Source organism: Mandrillus leucophaeus, unplaced genomic scaffold, assembly GCF_000951045.1.
Source record: "Mandrillus leucophaeus isolate KB7577 unplaced genomic scaffold, Mleu.le_1.0 Scaffold681, whole genome shotgun sequence".
Classification (NCBI taxonomy): Eukaryota; Metazoa; Chordata; class Mammalia; order Primates; family Cercopithecidae; genus Mandrillus; species Mandrillus leucophaeus.
In genome coordinates this window covers 186,439-210,651 of record NW_012107375.1, presented here as the reverse complement: position 1 = coordinate 210,651, position 24,213 = coordinate 186,439, and the positions used below count along the sequence as shown (strand labels likewise).

General features: G+C 55.1%; 2 protein-coding genes across 2 annotated transcripts in view; both read left to right on the top strand.

The window, feature by feature from the left end:
- Positions 1-19,826, top strand: part of HAUS7 (HAUS augmin-like complex, subunit 7) — a 24,098-nt gene extending 4,272 nt beyond the window's left edge. The window contains exons 2-10 of the mRNA XM_012002293.1: positions 869-984; positions 3,282-3,349; positions 5,640-5,701; positions 11,046-11,137; positions 11,619-11,777; positions 11,906-12,005; positions 12,503-12,727; positions 13,589-13,703; positions 19,581-19,826. Coding sequence (XP_011857683.1) covers positions 869-984; positions 3,282-3,349; positions 5,640-5,701; positions 11,046-11,137; positions 11,619-11,777; positions 11,906-12,005; positions 12,503-12,727; positions 13,589-13,703; positions 19,581-19,651 — 1,008 coding nt within the window. The 3' untranslated portion in view covers positions 19,652-19,826. The remainder of the gene's footprint in view (positions 1-868; positions 985-3,281; positions 3,350-5,639; positions 5,702-11,045; positions 11,138-11,618; positions 11,778-11,905; positions 12,006-12,502; positions 12,728-13,588; positions 13,704-19,580) is intronic.
- Positions 19,827-21,046: 1,220 nt separating this feature from the next.
- TREX2 (three prime repair exonuclease 2) lies at positions 21,047-22,810 on the top strand. Its single transcript, XM_012002238.1, has 2 exons — positions 21,047-21,521; positions 22,035-22,810. Exons 1-2 carry the CDS (start codon positions 21,470-21,472, stop codon positions 22,808-22,810), a joined length of 828 nt encoding a protein of 275 aa, XP_011857628.1. The 5' UTR covers positions 21,047-21,469.
- Positions 22,811-24,213: the final 1,403 nt, after the last annotated feature.

Genomic DNA, 24,213 nt, shown 5'->3' with positions numbered 1-24,213 from the left:
GCCTTAGGGATCTTGCGGAGTCTCGGGGGACAGATGGGCAGAGCCTCGTGCCACCCTGGCAAGTCAGCGAGACTAGGGCTTGGTGTCAGATGCCGGGGGTGATAGCTTCCAGAAGCCCTCTACTGCCCCACAGGACAGAGCCCTCACTGCAACAGTGAGGAAAACTGGCCCACGAGGTCAGGGAGCTGTCCCAGGTCCCCTCGGCCCGCTCGCTCCTCCCCCCAGCCACTCCCCCATCCTGTCCACGACTGGCTCAGTGGCCCCTCTTCCTCTCCCCTCTCCCTCAGTCCCGAAACCTAGGACCCTCTCTTAACTTTTAGCCTCAGGCGTTGCTCCTAGGTCCTGCTGCCACAAGAGCCCAGAGTGGGAGTACTTGAAAGAGGTGGGGTCTGCATGCCGCGGGAGATGTGGGGTTAAGAATGGGGGAACTTGAACTCTTGGCAAAATGGCAGGACACGGGTAAAGGAAAGGGTCATGGGAGCTTGCAGATGTACACTGAGGGCTGGGCGCGGTGGCCCGCGCCTGTAATCCCGCCACTTTGGGAGGCTGAAGTGGGCAGATTGCCTGAGGTCAGGAGTTTGACACCAGCCTGGCCAACATGGTGAAACCCCGTCTCTATTAAAAATACAAAAATTGTCCAGGCATGGTGGCACGTGCTTGTAATCCCCCGGCTACTCTGGGGGCTGAGGCAGGAGAATCACTGGAACCCAGGAGGTGGAGGCTGCAGTGAGCCGAGATCATGCCACAGCACTCCATCCAGCCTGGGTGACAGAGTGAGACTCTGTCTCAAAAAAGTAAATAAATAAATAAAATAAAATGATGTACACTGGGACCTTCAGTGAATGTTGCTTTCCTTTTCCTTGCTTAGGACCTAAACTGCCCCTTCCTTGAGGGTCTGTATATCACAGAGCCAAAGACAATTCAGGAACTGCTGTGCAGCCCCTCAAAGTACCGCTTGGAGATCCTAGAGTGGATGTGTACCCGGTAATGCATCGGTTTCTTCCTCTTCCCACCTGGGGTGTGCGTGGGCGCCACCCAGCCCCACCTGGGGAAGATGGGGTTTGTGGTTACTGTGAGTAGCTGTCTTCCCAGAGGGCTCCACCTGCTAGCCTGGACCTCTGAGTGGCAGACGGCTTGTCTGGCAGCCACTGCTGGCCCTGCAGGGACCAGCCCCTGGCCTGGCAACCTGGGAGGCTGGGAGGTGAGGCAGGACTGGAGATGGCTGGGTGGAGTGTGAGGGTCTTGAGCGAGCTCCCAGGAGGAGGCTTTTGTGGGAGGGGGCGCAAATTTGCCTGACTCGGGTGGAAGCTGGGGGCACTCGGGGAACTGCGGTCACCTGCTGGCCAGAGAGGGACGGGTAGGAGGCCAAAGCCATGCCCCTCAGGTGCTTCTACAGGTTGAATGTCCCATATCCAAAATGTCTGGGGGTCGCAAGTGTTTCAGATTTCTATTTCTTCGGATTTTGGAATATTTGCATTATACTGGTTGAGCGTCCCTAATCTGAAAATCCGAAATCTCAAATGCTCCAATGAGCATCTCCTTTAGCATCATATCAGCGATCAAAAAGTTTAGGATTTTGAAGCATTTCAGATTTTCAGATTAGGGGTATTCAACCTGTAGTACTTCTGTAAGTACCAGAAACCGAATCCTTTGAAAAAGCCGCCAGGGAGCATACGATGACGTTATCTGATTTCGGGCTGACAAGAATTCCTTAGGTGTTTTGAGAGTCCTACAAGAGAAGCGGATGGATGGGAGTTTTCCTGTGAATTTCCCATTGCCTTTCTTTGTATGTGACTGTACCCTGTCAGTCCCATTTAGGGCCGCCTTTTCATATCCTTTCAGTAGAACCTGGAAGCTGCACCTAGTGTTGGTCCTTGGTGTGGGTTGGGGCAGAGCTCATGGAGCCCCCTGGATTGTGGAGGTCAAGGCCCTGTGGGTTTCCTTGGGGCTTCCAAGGCCTCCAGCACTTTCTGTTCCTGCTCTGCCCCCTGCCGTGATGGTGCGGTGACTTGAATGATAGCCTTTACTGAGTCTGGCTACTTGGGCTTCTGCAGTGTGGATTTTGAGTGTGTTCAAGGTTTACTGTGCCTGGCCTTGCACAGCGCTGGATGAGTGCCCTCTTCTTTGAGCCTTGTGCTCAGAGACGGTTCTGGCAATCCCGCTGTCAGAGCCCAGCCTGCTGGCCTCCACCTTCCTTCCCCAACCCCACTTGCACAGAACCCGCGGTTATCTTAATAAGTCACAGAGGCGAGTGGTGCTGTGGAGGCAGCCAAGCCCAGCTCGATCTCTGTTGCAGTCGTGGGGCAAGTGTGGCCTCTCCAGGGAACAGCCACCAGCCCTTTCCCACCACACAAGTCAGCAGGCTCCTAGAGTGATGGCAGTGGTGAGGTGTAGCCAGACTCCGGCAGCCTGGTGGAAAGCGCCTCCTTCGTTATGAAAGGCTGCTGTGGCGGCAGGAGCCTGGGGCTCCCTGGTAAGAGCCTGTGGCCCCAGTGGCCGGAGGGATGTTTCTGGGCCTCAGTGTCATACTGGGCTTGAGGCTTGGGGCTTGGGGCTGGGGTTGCAGTGCTTGGGCTGTGCTCCCCTGAAGGAGGAGACCCAGAGGAGGGCTGAACTGTGTGTCACCTGCGGCGCGTGTCTGGGTGTTCTGGGACTTCCTACCTTCCATGCACTGTGCGTGTGGATCTGGTTTTGCCCACCTGATGGCTTTTAAGGTGTCATGCTTCTGAGCGGCCCCTGTGTGCTGCAGTCAAAGCCAGGCCTTCACTGTGCCCAAGGTGATGAGCCTCGATTGTGACCACAGACTCGCAGCAGGAGCCCGCACATGGCTGAAAGCAGGCCTCACAAGCCTTTTCTGCAGAGGGCCAGGTGCTCCACCCTGGAGCAGTTGATGCTGACCCAAGTGAGGCTGGGGAGGGTGCCAGGAGCCCGGGGCCAGCCCTCAAAACCTACCCGCGCCGCCATTTCGAGAAAGAGCCCCGAGTGCTGGCGGCTTCCCTCTCTGCCTCTGCTGCAGCCATCTTTTTTTTTTTTTTTGGTCTTGAGAAGAATTTTCATTTCAGTATCCAGAATCACATTTCCGAGGTAAACTTCCTGGAATATTCTTTCCCTAGTAATTCATGGAAATGAAATCCATGTGACACAGAAGTAACCATTTTAAAGTGAGCTGTTCCGTGGCATTGAGCACATACACAGAAATTCACTTTCTCCAGCGCGTGCAGAAGGCCCAGGGGGATTTTCTGGCTGTCTCCGGCCTGACCAGCTCTGCTATTTCCCTGCAGGGTCTGGCCCTCACTGCAGGACAGGTTCAGCTCACTGAAAGGGGTCCCAACAGAGGTGAAGATCCAAGGTAGGTGGAATCTTGGTCTATTCTGAGCTTGTTCACAGCCTCCTTATTGAGTTATGGTGCGTGTTCCATTGGACCGACGTTTTCTTTTAGGTGGTGCACGTGGTGTGGATGTTGCTAGAGCCTTCTTGAACCCCACCCTTTCCTAGGCATGGCAAGTGGGAGAACTCCTCTCTCAGGGACCTAGAGCACATCAGTCCCTGCAGCGCTGGTGGCCAGAGACAGAGATTCTTGCCGATGCCAGCAGTGGTTCCGTCTTCCTGTGTCAGTGGTGTGTGACACGCTGTCTACAGGTGGCATTTCTAGGGGCGCCTGTTGCTCTCCAGCGGGGCTTGCCTTATAACCTCTTTTCCATCATTTCTTGGTAGAAACTGTACTTAACCTGGTAATGAACGTTAGATAAAGGCGAGCAAAATTGTAGTCCCCAAGTTGGTGGCTAACTTTTCACCTTCATGGTGATCTCTCTAGAAGTTGGTGGAATGTCAAAGATCAAATTTTTCATGGGCCTATGTCTATTCTGGCCACTCCAGGGTAGATAAACTGGACCCTGGAGTCCTGATCGCTGCCCCAGCTGGCATTGCCACATGAGTTATCTGGGGCCAGTTCTCCCTGTACTGAGGTGGGCCAGAAGAATGAGGTGTTTTAGAGCAGCCAGTGGGCAGACCTGGGCCACACAGAGGCATTGCCCTTCTCCCCGGAGCTGCCATGTCTGGTACAGTCCAGATTCTCTGACCCACACCAACACATGTGCGACCTAGCCCAGCCTTAGCCCTGACACCGCCACTCCCAGCCTGTTTTCTCTCCTGTCAAGTGGGGATGAAACCCAGTCTTGCCTACCTCACGGGAATACACTGAATGTCAGACTTGTCAGAGTGCAGGTGGGAGAGACCAGGACCAGTAGGGCGTGAGGATAGTTCAGGAATTCATCCGACAAATGGTTAAGGAGCACCCACCACATGCGAGGTACCATTTCTGGTCCTGGGGTACAGCAGTGAGTTCCACTGCCCTCGTGGCGCTTGCATGCTAGCAGGGAGAGACAGGTGTGAGAGGGCAGGAGAATTGTCCACGCATCCGCCAGCGAGAAGCACTGGGAACAGCCAGCTGAGGGCTGAGGGATCCTGCAGGGCTTGGGGGAAGGGTGGTGCTATTGACATAAGACGGCAGGAGGGGCGGAAGCCAGCTTGGCATGTGTAGAGAGGAAGAGCATGTGCACAGGGCCCCAGGTGGGCTGTGCCTGGCAGCTTGAAGGCACAACAAGGAGGCTGGTGTAGCTGGAGTGCAGGGGAGGGCAAGGAGTGAGGTTGGGAGGGGACGGGCCAAATCAGGCCAGGCCGTGGGGGTCAAGGAAGGCCGAGTTCTGCTGTTGGCAGTAACGAGACCCCTGGCCCACTGTGCTGGGAATAGGGCGCCCGGGGAAGAGGCAGGGAGAATGGCGCGGGGCTCTTGCAGCGAGTGGTCCAGGTGAAAGTTTGGAGGGGAATGCAGGAGGCAGCGCTGGCCAGATCCTGGATTTATAGGGTTGGCTGGACTCGCTGAGAGGAAGAGAGGGGTCAGGGAGGACTTGAGGATGTGGGGTTAAGGGCTGTGGTGGAACAGGCTTGCCTAGGTGTGCAGTTGGCATTTGTGTGGCGGTCCTGGGGTTACTGAGTGCTTCCCCACAGAGACTCTGCTTACTTCCTGCAACAGACCCTCCAGGGCTAGGTGGAGGGACAGGTCTGGCATCAGCCCCAGGCTTTATGGCTCCAAGTTACTCAGAAAATGCCCTGGGCATCCTGGCAGATGTGGCTGGACGATCTGCAGTGTGCACGGCACCAGATTCCCCATGCATGAAATGCAACAAGGCCTGCTACCCGCAGGGCTGCCGGCAGTGTGATAGCAGATGATGGCACGAAGGTCCTTTAGGACATGGCCCGATGGGAGCAGTGATTCCATTTGCTTTGGCCTTGTGAGGTCTTGGAGAGGGTGGCACACAGTGTACTATAGAGGTTCCCTGACCCCTGTCCACTCCTCAGGCAGCTGCTGGCTTCTGCTCAAAGCCAGAGTGAGTGACCCCATACCTGGGAGAGCATTGGGTACAACTCCTGATTTTCAGACAAGGAAGCTGATGCCCAGAGAGGGGTGGGGCCACTCAGCAAGAGGCAGCGCCAGCACCTGGGTGCCTTTCACCTGCCTCCTGGCCCACACTGGTCTCCTGTACTGAGTCTGGCCTGTAGGTACTGGGCTTCCCGGGTGTCTGCTGTTCGCTGCTGTCTGGGCAGGTGCCTGCCGTGATGGGCTCTTTGTGTTTCAACAGAAATGACGAAGCTGGGCCATGAGCTGATGCTGTGTGCGCCAGATGACCAGGAACTCCTCAAGGTAAGGGGGCCCCTGTCCTGCAGATGACACGCACACTTTCTGCCCTGGGCAGGGAACCTCGTGGTGCCGGCTGACGTGGGAGAATTTTCCTCCCTTAGTGCCTTTGAAGTTCCTCAGGCCCTGGGGCTGGCTGAGTGCTCGGGCAGGCTGCTTCTCTAGGCATCCCTGGGGCCAGAACTGCTGGAATTCTCTTGGGTAGACCCTGGTTGTCCTTGGGGCACAGGGTGGAGGGCAGCTGTGCAGGTAGGGGCAGATCTCTGGCTTCTGATGACCAGTGGGATGGAGACTGTCCTGTCCTTGGTTGATGACTTCATTCTTCATTCATCCCGGCGCCTGCCTCCCAAGCCCTTGTGGCCTGAGAGTTTCTCCCGAGGTCCCTCATCTACCCCGCGGTAGGTCAAAGAAACCCCAGCACCCACCTTACCGTTTCTAAATTTTGAAATAATTGTTTTCACTCGATGATTATGAGTAACGCTACTATGAACATTCTTGCATGTGTTTTTTGACTGAACAGGTTTTCTTTTTTTTAATGTCTGAAGAGATTTATTCACGTGACCAATGGCCTATGACATAGTCCCAGGAGGTCCTGAGAACACGTGCCCAAGGTGGTCACTTATGCAGTGGCACACTGCATAAGATGTCAATGAATACATGTGAGATGCACATTGGCTGTTTGAAGACGTGTTTTCAGTCCTCTTGGGTGTATAGCTAGGAGTGGAATTGCTGGGTCACAGGATCACTCTGTGCTTAACTTTTTGAGGAGCCACCAAACTGTTTTCCAGTGTGGCGGCACCATCTTCCTTTTCCAGCAGCAGTGCAGGAGAGCTCCAGTTTCTCCTCATCCTCACGGGCACTCGCTGGCATCCGTCTTGTTGATTCTAGCCACCCTGCTCGGTGTGGGGTGGTATCTCATTATGGTTTTGATTTGCATTTCCCCGTGACCGATGATATGGAGTGTCTTTTTGTGAGCTTGTTGGCCATTTCTGTATACACTTTGGAAACATTTCCATATTCATGTCCTTTGCCCACTTATTAATTGGATCACTTGTCGAGTGAAGTCTTTTTTTCTTTTTTTTTTTAATTAATAGACTTAATATTTTAGGGTAGTTTTAGGTTCACAGCAAAATTAAGCAGAAAGCACAGAGAGTCCCCACAGGCCCCCTGCCCCACACATACACAGCCTCTCCCGCCATGGACACCCTGCACACGGTGTCTCCTTTGTCACAGTCCATGAACCAGCATGGACACATTGTCACCCAAAGTCCATATCCAGTGAGTCTTCTCTCCTGTGGTTGAGAGTCTGTGGTTCTTCACGTGCCAAGTAGTTCTCTGGACATTTTACCTATTACTTTGGCTCTGGAAGAATGTATTCTCCACACAATTTATATTTGTATAAATATTTGTGCTTTAGCAGGCACTTGACCTGCTTAGGTTTAAGCAGCAAGTTCAGCTGCCTCCCGCCTCTTGCCTGCGGTTCCTTCCAGCATCAGCTCTGTTTCTGCAGCCTTTGCATGGCTCTTCGGGTCCCCCCTGTGTGTGCGCCACCCAGTGGTCAACCTGGGAGTCTTTGCTGGGCTCATCAAGATCAGAGCCACTCATGCACAGGTGGGCCTGAGGCCAGGCATTATAGATTTGTGGGGTCACTTTCTTGAGCTGTTTCCTCTCCACTGTCTCTTCAATACTTTCTAGTTCCCTGGGGCTCCCTTTTTCTGTTCTCCAGACATAAACCACCCACTTCCGTGACGGTGGTGGCACGGCCAGCCCCCTGCCAGTCTGCAGGAGAACTCAGAATCCTGGTGTTCCTCCCTGACCCACGTGCTGCCATTCGCTTCTCAGAGCGTGCCAGCACCTGCCCCGTGCTTTCTGCCCAGCCACGGGAGCGCTGTGCTTGCTTTATATTTCCACATTGGCATTGTGGCAAAATGCACTTTACATAAAATCTACCATGTCAGCCATGAAAAACAATTTCCTAACAGGCCCTGTGGGAGCTCGCTTCTTCTTTTTTTTTTTTTTTTTTAAATTTAAAAAATTATGGTAAAATACACATCACCTCAATTGTACCACGTTCACTATTTTTAAGTCTGCGGTCCAGGAGCATAAGCACATTCACGGTGCTGTGCAGCCATCACCATCATCCAGCCGCAGAACTTGTTCATCTTCCCAAACTGAAACTTCGTCCTCAATTTTTAAGCTGTGTTATAGCATACAATTTAGTGGTCTTTAGTACATTCGCAATGTTGTATGACCACCACCTGTATCCAGTTCCACATTTTCATCACCCCGAAAAGACCCTGAACCACTGAGTAGCCACTCCCCATTCCCCACAGGCCGTGGCAGCCACTGAGTTACCATCTGTCTGATCTGTCTGTATGTCATTGGAGTGGAGTGCTGGAATATGTGGCCTTGGGTGCCTGGCTTCCTCACTGAGCACAAGGTTTTCAAGGTTTGTCCATGTTGCAGCAGCACGTAGCAGGATTGCATTCCTTGTTATGGATAAACAAAGGAATTGGAGAATTCTGTTGGCATTATTGAGACCTGGGAGTTGAAGGAGGGAGAAAGGAGATACAGATTTAAGATCATTAGGTAGGGTCAACCCTTGTAGTCCTGAGTTTTAATTGGGAATATCTGCATGAGCCCCCGGGCTTCAAGCGATCCTCCCACTTCAGCCCTCTGAGTAGCTGGGGTCACAGGCATACACCACCACACTCCGCTAATTTTTAAAATTTTTGTAGAGACAGGGTCTTTTTGGGTCTTTTTGCCCAAGCTGGTCTCGAACTCCTGGACTCAGGCGATCCTCCCGCTTTAGCCTCCCAAAGTGCTGGGATGACAGGCGTGAGCCACTGTGCCCATCCTCTTAATATATTCTTACCTTAAGGAACATGTATGTATTTCTTTATCTTATGCCCTGAAAATGCCTAGAACGATGACATCCCGGCTGTAACACAGGCGGAAACACAGAGAGCAGCAGTCACCCAAGACTTGGGTCATGTCTGAGGAACTCAGGAGCCAACTAGCAATAGTCAGAGAGGGGCCAGTGGGAGCCTCCTAAGCATAGGGGTTGCAGTAGACAGGCACACTCCATATACGCCCAAATCCAGGTGTTCATAATGATGTTTTATGAAGTCATCAATTTGACACTAAAAACATAAGTGACAAAAGAAAAAGCAGATCAATTGGACTTAATTAAAATGAAACACTTTGGTCCACCAAAGGACACCATGAAGAAAGTGAAGAGACAGAAAAACCTACAGAATGGGGGAAAATAGTTGTAAATCACATGACTGATGAGGGACTTGTATCCCAAGTCTTTTAGCAACCCTTACAACTCAATAAGAAAGACAGAAAACCCAGTTCAAAACTGGACAAAGTGTCTGAATAGACATTTCTCCAAAGAAGATGAACAAATGGCCAAGAAGCAGATGCAAACATGGCCAGCATCACTGGCCATTAGAGCAACACAAAGCAAAACCATCATGAGATGCCACTACACACACACTAGGATGGCTAGAATCAAAAAAGGAAAGGAGGCCGGGCCTGGTGGCTCATGCCTGTAATCCCAGCACTTTGGGAGGCCAAGGCAGGAGGATCACTTGAGCTCAGGAGTTTAAGACCAGCCCGGACAACATCGTAAGACCCCGTCTCTACAGAAAGTAAAAAATTAGCTAGATGTGATGGCACACCCCTGTAGTCCCAGCTACTTGGGAAGCTGAGGCGGGAGGATCACGGAGAGCCTAGGAGTTCAAGGCTTCAGTGAGCTATGATGGTGCCATTGCACTCCAGCCTGAGCAACAGAGCAAGACCCTGTTGCTTAAGAAATAAAAGGAAAATCCCAGTGCTGACCAGGATGAGGAGAGATTGGAACCCTCCTGCATTGCTATAGGAATATAAAGTGGTGCAGCTGCTGTGGAAAAGTCTGTCAGTTCCTGAAAGATGGCAACACAGTTACCCCGTGGCCCAGCAGTTCCAGTCCCAGCTGTCCACCCAGGAGAAGTGAAAATACACATGCACACAAAATCCTATACCTGAGCGTCCATAGAAGTGTTATTCTTAATGGCCCGAAAGTGGAAAGAGCCCAGATGTCCATCAACTAGTGAATGTATAAACTAACTAGCAATAAAAAGGAAATCAACTGTTGATCTGCACTAGGACACACGTGATCCTCGCCAGCCTCATGCTTGGTTGTGTATGATTCCATTGCTGTGTAGCATCTAGATAGGCCAGGTCAGTGCTGTGGGGACCTGGCAGCCCGCTGCCCCCAGATCACCTTGGAGCACATGATTGTGGCCAGCACCACCATGCAGGCAGTGAGCCCTCCCAGTGCTATCACCCCTGTCCTGGGTGCCCTGAGCTTCTCGCACCTGTGCTCCTGAATCTGCCTCAGTTGGATGTCATGGTGATGCCCAGTCTCTATGCTATTGACAGTGTTGCCAATTTTACCTTATCATTGCCCCCGCCTGCCATACACTGTTCTGAGGAATGCACCAGAACGGACTGGCTCAGCCAGCCGCTCTGGCAGCTTCACCAAGCCCCCCAAGGAGCATTTGCATGACAAGTCGGCACTGAAGGCACAGGCCACAGTGAAAGGGCCGAGGCACTCCCGGTGGCATTTCATACCCCATGGAGTTGACCCTTTTGACGTGGTTAGGATGTTCAGAGCTCAGGAAGTGGGTCTGGATGGGGGCTTTCTGGAGCAGGCATAGCCTCTCAGGTCCTGGAAGTCCTCAGCGAACCTCTTCCCTTTTCTGGAAGGAGGAGAAAGCTGTGCTTCTGGAAGCCTTGAGCTCCTGGCTGGGTGGCTCCCATGGGCATCTCACTCACCTTTCCGGCGAGTGGGGCACTAAGTCAGCCCCTCAGGAGCTGCTGCTCCTGGAACCTGGGCCTTCCGGGCTGGAACGCCAGTCCCCTGGCTGGAAAGCAGGCCACCGCTCAGCCCCATCCTGTCAGCTTCATCTGTTCCCAGCGGGGACGGCAATCCTTGGAGGAGAACAGGCCTTGTCCTGGAGGTGTCCCTGTGGGCTGTGTTCTGTCACAGCAGACCCTGCTGTGTGCTGCCCGCCCACCCAGCAAGCCATGCTGTCAGCTGCACGACAGACACACGCTCTCATAGGTTTCCGCAGTGCTTGGCCCATTCCGGCATGTGGTCCCAGCATCATTACAGCCCAAGGCAGGGAGCACTCGCTAGTCCAAGACATTGCCGGGCAGGCACAGAGTCGTTGATGGGCCAGACCCCTCCTTTCCACTGGCTCCTGGCAGGGGTGGCATGTGGGGGCAGGGGCACTGGGGACAGCTGGTATTGGCCTGGCTTAGGGGGAGCCACTGAATGCCTGTGGCCTTCCTTGCCCAGGGATGTGCCTGCGCCCAGAAGCAGCTGCACTTCATGGACCAGTTGCTTGATGCCATCCGGAACCTGACCGTTGGGTGCTCCAGTTGCTCGAGGTAAAGGTGTGGATGGCCCAGGTGGGCAGTATTCATGGGCTTCTCTTGGTCCTAGTTCTAGAGCTTTTAGGGGCTGGGGTGTCACTCCCCCTCTGATGCTGGCTGAGGTGGGACACCCCCCTTGGGAATCTGGCTGGCCAGTCGGGCCAGGCAGCGTACGGGCAAGGGGCGTCTGTGTCCCAAGGGTGCTGGCTGCTGCCCAAGGCCCTGGGGGTGAGTGAAGGTGGGATGTGGGACTCAGAGCAGACGGGCCAGGCACAGAGGAGGGTGAGCACCTAGGGTGCCCCATGGGTGGGTGGGTAGGCGGACAAAAATGGAGGAGCCAGGGCAGACAGGTGGGGCAGGATTCCGCGCGGTGGGGCTGGTCCTGGCCTCTGTGCCTAGCCCCGATGTGCCTCTGGGGCCTTCCCTGTGGGGCTGAGGGCCTGCTGGGCCAGTGCTCTGGCCTGTGACGGTGTGGCCCTGGGGGCTGCCTTTGCAGCCTGATGGAGCACTTCGAGGACACCAGGGAGAAGAATGAGGCCTTGCTGGGGGAGCTCTTCTCCAGCCCCCACCTGCAGATGCTCCTGAATCCAGAGTGCGACCCATGGCCCCTGGACATGCAGTCCCTCCTCAACAAGCAGAGTGATGACTGGCAGTGGTATGTGCTCCTGGAGGCCTTGGCAGCAGCACCCTGGCCTGCTATCCCAGCCCCAGGCTGCTTGGTTCTGTTACTGCAGACAACCCTGGCAGCGGTGAGTTGCAGGTGTCCCCTTTCTCTTCCTGCAGGGCCAGTGCCTCTGCCAAGTCCGAGGAGGAGGAGAAGCTGGCGGAGCTGGCCAGGCAGCTGCAGGAGAGCGCTGCCAAGTTGCATGCGCTTAGAACGGAGGTAAGGGTGCTAGCTCCTGGGAGGGGGAGCTTGGAGGCAAGGCCCTGCTTTGTGACCTCCTTCAGCATGTGAGGCTTAAGTGAGGTTGCTTGTGCACTGGGCCTGACATGTTCTAGAATACTGTGGTGCTCAGTCCATGGGGAGGTGAGAGGTGGGTGCCGTGGCTGGGGGAAGGGATCAGCCTCAGGTATTGGGCGGTGCCCATGCCTGAGCACATTGCCATGTGCCTTGCCGCACGTGGTCCTCCTGGCAGCCCTTGACCTGGCCTCTGTTTGATTGTGGAGGAGACTGGGGCCCACGGGAGAGTGAGTGACGGGGCTGAGGCTGGGAGCCAGAAGGTCTTGCCCTGGCTTGAGTTGCTCGGTACAGCTTCCCTGTCTCCCTGTTTCTGGAAGCTTTCTTCCTCGCCCTGATTGTGCAGTGTCTGAGGTGAGGGCTGGTGGCAGCCTGGCTGGCAGGCAGGGCAGCCTCGAGGGACTCTGCCTCTGGCTTTGCAGTACTTTGCACAACACAAGCAAGGGGCCGCTGCGGGCGCAGCCGACGTGAGCACCCTAGACCAGAAGCTGCGTCTGGTCACCTCCGACTTCCACCAGCTAATCTTGGCTTTCCTCCAAGTCTATGACGATGAGCTGGGCGAGTGCTGCCAGCGCCCAGGCCCTGACCTTCACCCGTGCGGCCCCATCATCCAGGCCACGCACCAGAATCTGACTTCCTACAGCCAAGTAAGGGTCCCCTTCCCCTCCCCTCTAACTGCCCCCCTCCCCTGTTCACTCAGAGCTTATATCCTGCTTGGGCTCAGGGGCCTCAGTAGTCCCTGACAAGGGACCACAGGGCGGGACCAGGGGCTGGGAGGGGCTGAGCTGGGCTGGGCTCCCTGCGGGCCAGTGGCGTGGCAGGGCTCTGGGCCCCTCAGTGGGCTGGGGCAGGTGCTACTTCTGGTCTGTGGACCTGCCCATCTCAGCGCCTGCCTGTCTGCCCATGAGACTGCTCAGACAGGACGGGAGGAAGCAGGCTCATCAATGTTTGCTTGTTTTGTTGTTCCACATGTGAGATCCCCAGAGGCCAACCTAAAAGGCCGGCTTTAGTTATGATGACTACAGTTGTTATATGCGCAACTCTGCCCTTGGCTCAAGGATTCCGTGATGTTTATTTTGTTTTTTTAACCGAGAGGCTCCAAGCCTTCCAACCTCTAACTGGCTGGTCCTGTGAGACTCCTCGATCAGGGATGGTGAGGCCAAAGGCCTCTCCTGTCCATTTTTCTTGGGACATTTATTTTCCCACCTTGCCAGTTGCTGGGGCTGGGAGGACATGCAGTGCTGGCTGGCATGTCCCTAGGCATCGAGGGTTGCTAGAGTGACATGATAGTGTGGCATCCCCGCTGGGTCAGGAAGAGGGGACTCAGGTCTGAGAACTCTGATTGGTGACTTTCCCGCTGGGAGTTCTGTCCCTTACCCTTGACTGTCTTTTGGGTGAGTGCCACCTGATCGTTGTGAACGGGGGTGGGAAGCAGGAGATGCCATCGCTAGGTGAGACTAGTGGCATTTAGTGCCCGGTTGCTGGCTTGCTCCCTCCCTCCCCGCCAGCTGCTGCAAGTGGTCGTGGCAGTTGCTGACACCTCTGCGAAAACCGTGGAGACGGTGAAGAAGCAGCAAGGCGAGCAGATCTGCTGGGGCGGCAGCAGCTCCGTCATGAGTCTAGGTATGTGGCCACCCTCCTGGTCCTCTGCCTGGGGCTGCCCCATGCGCGGGCTCCCTTTTCTGTGCTCCACTAACCCTGGAGGAGCATTTGGGGACCAGCCCCTTCTTTTGTTTTTCATTTTCTAATGCATGTTTTCCTTCACTTGAAAAAATGCTTTCAGTGGATTATCAAATGAAAACACTCATCTTAGAAAATTGAGGTAACCCAGTAATAGAAAATGTGAAGCAAATGATAGCAAATGCCTGAATGGAATAGTATTTGGCAATTAAAAATGTTACTTGGGCCAGGCGTGGTGGCTCATGCCTGTAATCCCAGCACTTTGGGAAGCGGAGGAGGATGGACCACTTTGAGCCTAGGAGTTTGAGATCAGCCTGGGCAACATGGCAAAACTGCGTTTCTACTAAATTACAGAAACTAGCTGGGCATGGTGGCATGCACCTGCAGTCTCAGCTATGTGGGAGGCTGAGGTGGGAGGGTCACTTGAGCCCACGGGAGGGAAGTTGCAGTGAGCCGAGATCACGCCACTGTGCTCCAGGCTGGGTGACAAACCCTGTCTTTAAAAAAAAAAAAAAAAAAAAAAAAGTTAAGGAAAATGGGAAAATGCTTATAATGAGGGCCATCTTCCCAGAGTTGATTTTTGCATATGGAGTGAGGTGTGGGGGTCTAGTTTCCTTGTATCCTATATGGATACACATTTGTTGCAGCACCATTGACTGGAAATCACTCTTTCTCTCATTGATCTACAATACCATCACTCTTGTTAATTATTAAGTATCCATACGTTATGTGTGGGTTTCTGGGTTCTCCTCTGTTCTGTTCATTCCTTTTGTTTTTTGCTATCCCTGCACTAATACCACATTTCAGGGGGCTAGAAAATAAAATAAACAGCAAAATAAACTCAAAGAAAGAAGGTAAAGCCAGTTTTCTACCTCTTCTAATTTATTTTTTAAATAACAGATCTACTGAATTCAAATTCATATAACATAAAATCTGCCCTTTTAAAAGTGTACAATTTCATGGTCTTTAGGATATTCACAGAGTTGTGTAACCATCCTCTCATCACCATCTGAGTCCAGAACATTTTTATCACCCCCAGAAGAAACCCCACATGATTAGCAGCCAATCCCCATCCCTCCCTAGCCTCAACTCCTGGCAACCACTGTCATAGAAATGCTGTCTGTCTCTATGGGTTTGCCTGTGCTGGACATTTCCTATAAATGGAATAACAATGTGTGGCCTTTTGTGTCTGGTGTCTTTCACTGAGCATAAAGTTTTGTAAAGGTTATCCACATAGTTCATTCCTTTTCATGGTTGAATAATATTTGATTGTCTGGATATACTACATTTTGTTGTAGTTTGTAGACGTGGGTTTCTACTTTTTGGCTATGTACATTGTAAGTCTTTGTGTGAACATATTTTTCTTTTTCTTTTTCTTTCTTTTTTTTTGGAGATGGAGTCTCACTCTGTCACCCAGGCTGGAGTGCAGTGGTGCAATCTCAGCTCACTGCAACCTCCACCTCCTGGGTTGAAGTGATTCCGCCTCAGCCTCCCGAGTAGCTGGGATTACAGGCACCCACCACCACGCCTGACTAATTTTTGTATTTTTAAGTAGAGATGGGGTTTTGCCATGTTGGCCAGGCTGGTCTCAAACTGCTGACCTCAGGTGATCCATCTGTGTTGGCCTCCCAAAGTACTGGGATTATAGGCATGAGCCACCGCGCCCAGCCTCTTTAACTCTGTTTTTTAAAGTTATTTTTTAAGTGGTTGCCTTTAGAATTACAGTTAGCATCCTAACTGAAAACAGTCTAGTACCAAATTAATTTCAGTAGTATACAAAAACTTTTTCCTATTAAAGCAAAATATGTTAGTGTTAGGTATTTTTGGGTATACTATTTTAATTCCCTTGTTGTTTCTTTAACACTTTTTTTAAAAGTTATTTTTAAGCGGTTACCCTTAGAATTGCATTTAGCATCCTAACTGAAAACAGTATATTACCAAACTAATTTCAATTGTATACAAAAACTTTGCTCATTAGAATGAAGCTGTATTAAATGTGTGTACATTTGTGCACTTTTTCATATTTATCAATGTTGTTATCTTTATTGGAGTTCTTTATTTCCTCATGTGAATTTGTGTTACTGTCTAGTGTCCTTTCATGTCAGCCTGGAGGCCTACCTTTAGTATTTCCTGTAGGGAAGGCTCACTAGTGATGAACTCCCTCATTTTTTATCTGGGAATGTCTTCATTTCTCCTTCATCTTTGAAGGATAGTTTTGCTGAATATAGAATTCTTTTGTACTTTGAATGTGTCATTTCAGTGTCCTCTGGCTGCCAAAGCTTCTGATGTAAAGCCAGCTGGTATATGATGAGTCTCTTCACTTTCTTTTCAAAATTCTGTTGGTCCCTGGCTTTGGACACTTTGATTATAATGTGTCTTCGTGTGAATCACTGTGAATTTATTACATTGGGAGCTTTTTGAGCTTTGTAGATGTGTCATTCATGTTTTTCAACAACACTCAGCCAGGCAGTTGACAGCTGTTTCTCCTTCACGTCTTGCTTGCTCAGAACCTCAAGGTCAGCCAGAGGTGAGAGCTCAGGGCTTTCTCAGGTCTCTCTCTCTGGAATTTTCACAGCCCGGCACGCACACATGGTCTTTCAGATTCCCAGGACCGTGCCAGAGCTTTGCAGAGCCTTTGTGGACCTCTGATTCTTCAGGCCCTCCTTCTGAGCTTCTTGTTTAGTCTCTTGTTTGCCCCGGCTATTATGCACTGCCTCAGGCAGCAGCAGCTAAAGCATTTGCTGTAAATGTTTTCCACTGTTGCACCCCCAAGTAGTGGTTTAAAGTCCATAGCCTCTGAGCCCTCGTTTTGGAGACTGTCTTTGAATGAACCCTCCAGCCAGCTGTCTCCTTGGAGAGCCAGGCTTCTCACTGCTCTTGGCCTTGGCACATATCTGCCCCGTGTATACCAGGCCCTGAGGAGTCTCTTCTTGCCGATTGAACTGCAACAGAACCCTCCACTTTAAAATTTATTATAGCGTTTATCCTAATCACCACTGTCACTATGACTCTCTCCCCAGTTTTTATAATTGCTGTTAGTAAACTGCTTATAATCTATGCCATCATTCTTATAATGATAATTGGTATTCTTAACAGTGTGCCATCTCGCCTGTGACTGTGGCACCATAGGACTGGTGGCAGGTCTTGCCTTTCAGAAAAGCCCTTTATCGCTTCTTGGCTAAGATCAAGTGTAGTGTCTGTTCTTACCAGAAGGGCACCCTTTGCGTCCAGGCTGTGTGAACTGGGCAGTGCATTGTGTACAGGGAAGTGTCTGTTCACCCTCGAGCCCCATCCACTTCGGGGGTCTGGAGAGACGCCAGGGGAGCAGGCCCAGGGTGGGCATTGGCCTCTCTTGGGGCTCTCAACTCAGCTCTCATCAGTTCAGCATCCTGATTTGGTTTGAGATGAATTCTTAGTGTCTGGACACACCAGAGAAAGGGTCAGCATCAAATCCACGCCAAAGGCCACTCGGGACGGTTCTTTACTTGTTCCGTTTCCCATCTGACCCCTTGAGGGCCCTGGTCTCAGTGGCCCTCCTCCCATTGTGGAAGGCCTGTGTTTCTGTGCTGTTTCCCGTCCCAGCAATGTGCATGCCCGCAGCCAGGCTCTGTTGGAGGTGTGGCACCACCTATGAAGTGAGGAGCAGCCGGCGTGACTTCTGGGCTCTTGCCGGGGGTGTGGCCTGTTGTGAGTTGGGAGGGCCTTGGCACTGTGGGTCAGCACCACCCACCAGGAGTCGCCCCCCAGGCTTCCTGAAACCTCACTGCCATGAAAACATCAATGTATTTGGAAACCGAAGCAATACTGTCAGTGCAAGAATGGGGCAGGAGAGTTGAGGGTACCAACGATGGAGAGATGCCACCGACCCTGGAAGTGGTGACGGGCTCAGCGGGCGAGGAAGGCAGCAGCCGAGAGGACAGCCCAAGGGGCAGTGGGGTGCCGGGGATGGGGCAGTGGCGAGCAGATGGAAGCAGAGGGCACAGGTGAAGCAGGTCTGGAGAGGGCCACCTGCATGGGGTAGTGGCCCCCGGCGAGACCCTAGCCTGTTCTTCTGTGAAGAAAATGATGGAAATGAATAAGCAAACCAGCTCCCAAGCCGCTGGCCTGGCCCCCACAGAGCCTGAGCGGCTCCTAGCTTGGCTCTTGATGTGGCTGATGTGACTGATGTGGCTGGCGGCAGCCCAGGTGAAGCCTACCTTTTCGCAGCCTCTGAGGGTCCATGGGGCAAGAGCTGACCCCTGCCTCACCTCTGTGGAACTCCTCCAAACTGTCCTCCGGAGAGATACCCCACAGGCAATGGCTCCACCACAGCGGACCAGGGGGAGCGGCAGCTACCCAGATCCTCTCCCCAGCCGCGGCGGCTTGAAAAGCAGCCCCATGCAGGAGAGAAGAAAGCCCTGGATGAGCAGGAAATCTGACCCAAAGGACTTTCCAACACTGTTGAATACACTTAGTGCGACTTCCAGACGTGCCTGGACAGCTGTGAAAACCCAGGCACAAGGAGACTAGAAACGAAATGAGGCTGGGATCTCTAAGAAGAGAGAAAAGAGACAGAAAAACCAGCACAAAGATCAGCGTCGTGCAGGCCCCAGCCAGGCACAGGGTCTCCAGGAAAGGGGGCAGGGGAGATGGAGGGCAGGGCTCCGGAGGAGGCGGGCACACAGAACAAGCCAGGTGAGTGCAGGTGCTGAGCACAGGGCGGGTGGGACCCACCTCCTGTCATCTGGAGTACAGGGGCCAAGGGCTGGGGCCAAAGCTTCGGGAGAGACAACCTGTGGCCTCAGGAGCAGCCAGGATGCTTTACAAGCACTGAGGGCCCTGCACACCCGGCCTTGGGCTCTGGACCCTGCCAAGCTCTGCACCAAGAGTGAGGGCAGAGCAGGAAGGCTGGGATGGAGGTCTAGACGATTTGATAAGGGCAGATGCCACACGAGGAACACGGTCTGGAGCCTAGGAAAACAGTCTAGAGCAGTGCGCATTGCGGCAGGAAGCCCCTTAGCTGGGACGCCACTGGAAGCTGATGGCTAGTGGAGAGGGTCCTGAGGCAATTCCGGGCGGGCTGAGCACATTCCCCAGCTCAGTGTCACCCCGAGGCACACCCCATGATTCTTGAGCTTCAGAGTCACCCTCGGGATGGGCAGAGGATGACAAATTCAGGGTTCACAGCACCTAATGTCAATGCTAATGACCTCAACATGTAAAAGGCAAAGTGTAGCTGACAGTGGGGCCACGGACGGGGAGCGGACAGGCAGGGCAGGTGAGGGGCTGTGTTGTCGTCGTCTGTCTGCTGGGGGAGGGGGATGATGGCCATGGTCTAGGGTTGGCGACTGAGGCAGATGTGGTTATGGCAGATAAGGTGCGGTGCAGTCACCACGCCCGCCACCCGGCTAGGCAGCCAAGGCCTTAGGGCTGTCTGTGATTGGGTTTGTTGTGTGTGCAGTTATCCATCTGGTTAATACTGAACGTGCCACTGAAGTCAGGACAGTCCCTGCCTCCTCACTGTGTGCCATATGCTGCCCCTGGGACTCTGGGGGCAGGGGGCAGGTAGGCGGGGGCACAGCTGGGTCAGCAGACCCTGGCCTGGGTCTCGGAACTGTGCTGCGGTTGGTGTGACCCAGCCCAGGGCTCCCAAGCTGCTGGCCTGGCCCCCACAGAGCTTGAGCAGCTCCCAGTTCGGCAGTGCCTGTCCCTTCCCTGCCGTGCTGGTGGTAGCTGGGGCTCAAGGAGGATCAGCTGAGGACATGTGCCTTGGGCGGCGGGCAGGAGGCACCTCGCCTCTTGCGCCAGGCTCGCTTTCCTGTTGGTTTCTTTCCTCTGCAGCTACCAAGATGAATGAGCTAATGGAGAAATACAAAGTCTTCAGTGATGGCCCACGCAAAAGCACAGGATAGTAGGGGCAGGAAGCCCTCTCCCAAGATCGGGTTGGCCGAGGATGGATGATTGTGGCAGCAGAAGCCGTTGCAGCCCCACGTTGTGCTCTAGGCAGGGACCTTTGGCCCCTTTGGCGACAGAGAGACAAGATGGGTGGTTTGATTTGGACACAAAGAAAGCCTCGCTTTCTAAGCAGAGTCTCCTCCAGCCTGCTTTCTGCTTCTGCAGCTCCGCGCCTCTCTCCTTTCCCCCCCATCCTGAGCTGCTCGGGTGGCCCAGGTCTGGGCAGGCTGGCCGAGGCCTTCCTGTCATCTTGGCGGGCCCAGGCTGTGTTCTCTTCCTGTGGCTTCACTCCTTCCTGCTGTTGCCAGCCACTTGCAAGCAGAGACCCGACTGCTGCCTCCCCTGGCTGGCCTCAGGGTCCTGTGTGAGACATACCCCTCAGCCGCCCTCCTTGAGTGCTCCTGGATCCCACGCGGGGTACCTGTTTCCTGCTCCTCCCTGGCTGGGCACTCAGCTCTGGGCTGGGGAATTCAGCCTGACTGGTTGTCCAGGAAGATGCTGTCTGGGTTTCCCAGGGTGACCCAGTATCTCCCTGAGCAGTGTGCCTGTCACAGCTGCCTCCCTCCCTGCGAGCACTAGAACAGGCACAACTAGTGGGGCCTCTGCCTCTTTGGGGCCATTGTTGCACCTGCTGCTGCCTGCCCCACCCTGCTCCCTCCTGGTACCATCTCCTTTGCTTCCCCAAGGACCCCGTGGGCACACAAGACAAGGAGGCCAGAAGGAGCCAGGTGCCAGACCCCTCCATCCCAGTCTCCTGAGGCATCCCCCAGCCACTGCTGTGAGAGGTGGGAGGCCAGGCAGGCCTGTGGTCACCACGGTCCAGGTGCACCACCTGATTTACAGGCCAAGGGACTCCTCTTGGTCACCTCTCTGTGCCCCCAGCAGGGGGCTGGCCCTGCAGTGCACCCACCACCGAGGGTTTGCTCCAGAATGTCTTCAGGGCACCACTCCTCCCGGGACCGGGAAGGACCTGGTGCCTTTTGCCTGGAGTGGGGTGGGCAGGGTGGGTCCCCGAGACTGGGGTCTGCAGGACTGGGCTTCACTCCTCCTGTAGTCCCGGTGCTCCCGGCCCATCCCCTAACATTGCTTGTCTCTGGTGGGGGAAGCATTAACTCAGCTGCACAGCTCCCAGGCCAGGCTCATCTCCCTTCCCCAGCAGCCGCTGTTAGGTGCACGGTAGACATGATGAAGCGACGTCCTTAGAGCAGCATCTCCCCTTCGCAGTGGGAAATGAGCCGGAAAGCTGTGTGAGCCGGGGTGGGCGGTGCGTGGGCAGCCCCGAGGCTGCCCCATCCCTAGGTTTTGGGGGAGCACCCCATTCCCCTTTGGAGGCTGAGCACGGCATGTGTGGGCACCTTGTTCACACTCCAGAGCTTGCTTCATCCCCATGAGCAGCACCTGATCTCCAGTGATGGGAGACTGAGGCCTGGCAGAGAGGACCTGCTGCCTTTGTGTGACTGGCCCCAGCATGGGGGAGGCATTGGCCCCAGGCCTTTCAGGCCTGGCAGCCACAGCCTGGCTGGGTGGAGGTTATTGCCTTCTGCACCGCTCTGGCTTCCTCCCTGTGCCTGTGAAGAGCTCCTGGAGTCTGCGTGCGTCCCGGGGCCTGCTTCCTAATCTGTAAACACAGGGCGTGTGTCCCAGTGGCTGTGAGCTAGCGAGGGGGCGGAGAGCGAGCCGGCTGCGCAGGTCCTGCGGCCCCAGGCCTCATTGTTGGCCAACAGGCAGCTGGGGGCGGGCCGCGGCCGCTGATTAAAGGCCGCCTGGAGCAGCCTATGTGGCGACAGGTGCCCAGAAGCCCAGGAAGCCGGTCAGTGCCCGCCCCAGGTAAGCTGGTGCGGTGGGGTTGGCAAGGACAGTCGCCCCAGGAACCTGGGGGCAAGCAGGCAGAGGCCAGCTTGGGGCCAGCACCTGTGTGCCAGGGACAAGGCCGGGGAGGTCGAGCCCAGGGGGAGCTGAGCGCACTGCATGGGCTCTTTTGGGTGGCTGCTTTCCCGCTTTCCTGCAGCTGGTTCCAGGGCTTGAGACCCAGCATGCTATGCCCCAGGTTCCCAGCCAAGGCATTCCGGTGAAGGGGCTGGACCCCGCCGAGGCGTGGTCCCTGAGCTGCCTCTGCCTCTCCCAATCCCTGCTGGGCACTGTGGCTGGAGGCAGGCAGTAGAGCGCTTGGAGGCCTGCCTTTTCTGTTCGGTAGGTGGCAGGAGTGGGGCTGATGCTCCCAGAGCCAAAGGTCACAGGCGCTGTGGTTGAGGGTGGCAGGAAGTGAGCCCCAGAAGGGTCAGAGCTTTGGCTAGGGGGAGGGGGGTACACAGCAGGGCCTGGGCGAACCCCTCTCTCCAGTCCTCAGAGTTTGTGCCTCTCGCTCTGGCAGTTTGAGGCCTGGCTATCCCCGTGGGAACATCACCATGTCAGAGACACCCCGGGCTGAGACCTTTGTCTTCCTGGACCTGGAAGCTACTGGGCTCCCCAGCATGGATCCTGAGATTGCTGAACTGTCCCTCTTTGCTGTCCACCGCTCCTCCCTGGAGAACCTGGAGCGCGACGAATCTGGTGCCCCAGTACTGCCCCGGGTCCTGGACAAGCTCACGCTGTGCATGTGCCCAGAGCGCCCCTTCACCGCCAAGGCCAGCGAGATCACTGGCCTGAGCAGCGAGGGCCTGGCGCGGTGCCGGAAGGCTGGCTTTGATGGTGCCGTGGTGCGGATGCTACAGGCGTTCCTGAGCCGCCAGGCAGGGCCCATCTGCCTTGTGGCCCACAATGGCTTTGATTATGATTTCCCCCTGCTGTGTGCCGAGCTGCGGCGCCTGGGTGCCCGCCTACCTCGGGACACTGTCTGCCTGGACACACTGCTGGCCCTGCGGGGCCTCGACCGCGCCCACAGCCACGGCACCCGGGCCCGAGGCCGCCAGGGTTACAGCCTTGGCAGCCTCTTCCACCGCTACTTCCAGGCAGAGCCAAGCGCGGCCCACTCAGCGGAGGGCGATGTGCACACTCTGCTCCTGATCTTCCTGCACCGCGCCGCAGAGCTGCTCGCCTGGGCGGATGAGCAGGCCCGCGGGTGGGCCCACATCGAGCCCATGTACTTGCCGCCCGATGACCCCAGCCTGGAGTCCTGAGCACCAGGGCCACCTCCTGTGCCACAGGCAGCGCCAGTCTCCACCGTTCAGCCGGCCTCTACCAACCCTGGCTCCTCATATCTGGGCAGCCTCAGGTCCATGCACCTGCCAGGCCTTCCCTGGCTGCCTGACCAGCCACAGAGCCCTGGATTCCTCTCCAGTCCCCGCTTCCAGGGCCGTGCTCTCCCAGTCAGCCTGTATGCCCAACAGAGTTTGCTGTTTCCCAATAAACATTGCCAACTACTCACCCTCTGACTCACTGGCCAGATACTAGGGGCTGGACTCCCTTGACCCACTGCTGAGCAGGGCCAGGTGGTGAGCCATGCCAGGGGCCAGCACAAGACCTCCAGGGCTGCCTCCCTATGGCCTCTTCCCGCGGTGCGGTCCGCGGGTGGCTGGGTGGGGAGATGTCAAGCTCTTGGGTTGGTGTGAGGGCTGATGGGTTGCGGCTGTGGGCTGAGTGCGGCTGTGGGCTGCATTGTCATCCCAGAGGCCCAAAGAAGCCATGAGTAGGGACTTAAGCCCACAGAGCCGGCCACCTGCCTGGGCACAAAGCTCAGCTGCAGTGCTCACCCGTCGTGGCACCTGGAGTGTCTGTCCCTGCTCTGTGAAGTGGTAACAGGGTGAAGTGTTAAGAAACAGGGTGCTGGGGAAAAGGGAGGTGCCCCCACATGTGGGCATGCACATATACATGCTGAGGGCTCTGAGGGTGCATGGAGCAGAGGTGGGGTGGCTGGTGCTGTGAGGGTGACACTGGAAGGGAGCCTATCTTGCACCCCATGTCCCCCTAGGGCCAGGAGGCCGCTCGGTGGGAGGGCAGCTTCTGCCCACCACACTGCACTTTGGGTTCCCTGCTAACCTACTTCAGGGGCCCCACCCTGAGGCACTCCCAGTCTTTCGAGAGGCCTCATGGGTGGGGAGAGACCTGTCACCAACGCCGGGTCAGGTAAGAAGGGGTGGGGTGGCCACGCCTGAGAGTGACTCACACGAGCAAAGCCTGAGCCTCCAGCCAGCTGGACAATCCGGGAAGCCCTAAGTAGGTCAGAATGACTGGAGCCACTGCAGCGCGCACGGTGGTAGGATGGTGAGGCCAGAGCACAGGCAGTGACCACCTCAGACCTTCCTTGTGGCCCGGGCCAGGCCTGACCCTGAGGGCAGCGGGGAACCGTGGAGGGTCATGAGCAGGAGAGGGGCAAAGTCTGGTGTAGGATTCTGCCATATGCTGCTTGGGCCGCGTGCCGAGCCGTTCGCGAGTTGCTGTGAAGAAATACTTGAGGCTGGGTCATTTACAAAGACAGCGGGTTTGTTTTGGCTCAGCAGCGCCGGCATCTGTTACTGGTGGGGCCTCAGGAAGCTTCCACTTATGGCAGAAGGCAAAGGGGGAGCAAGAGAGAGGCAGAGGA

What these genes read in the sequence shown, in the direction of transcription:
- TREX2 (XM_012002238.1), top strand. Translation starts at nt 21,470, where the DNA reads ATGTGGCGACAGGTGCCCAGAAGCCCAGGAAGCCGGTCAGTGCCCGCC. An exon ending in CCGGTCAGTGCCCGCCCCAG is followed by an intron (nt 21,522 to 22,034) that starts GTAAGCTGGTGC and finishes CCCTCTCTCCAG; the next exon opens with TCCTCAGAGTTTGTGCCTCT.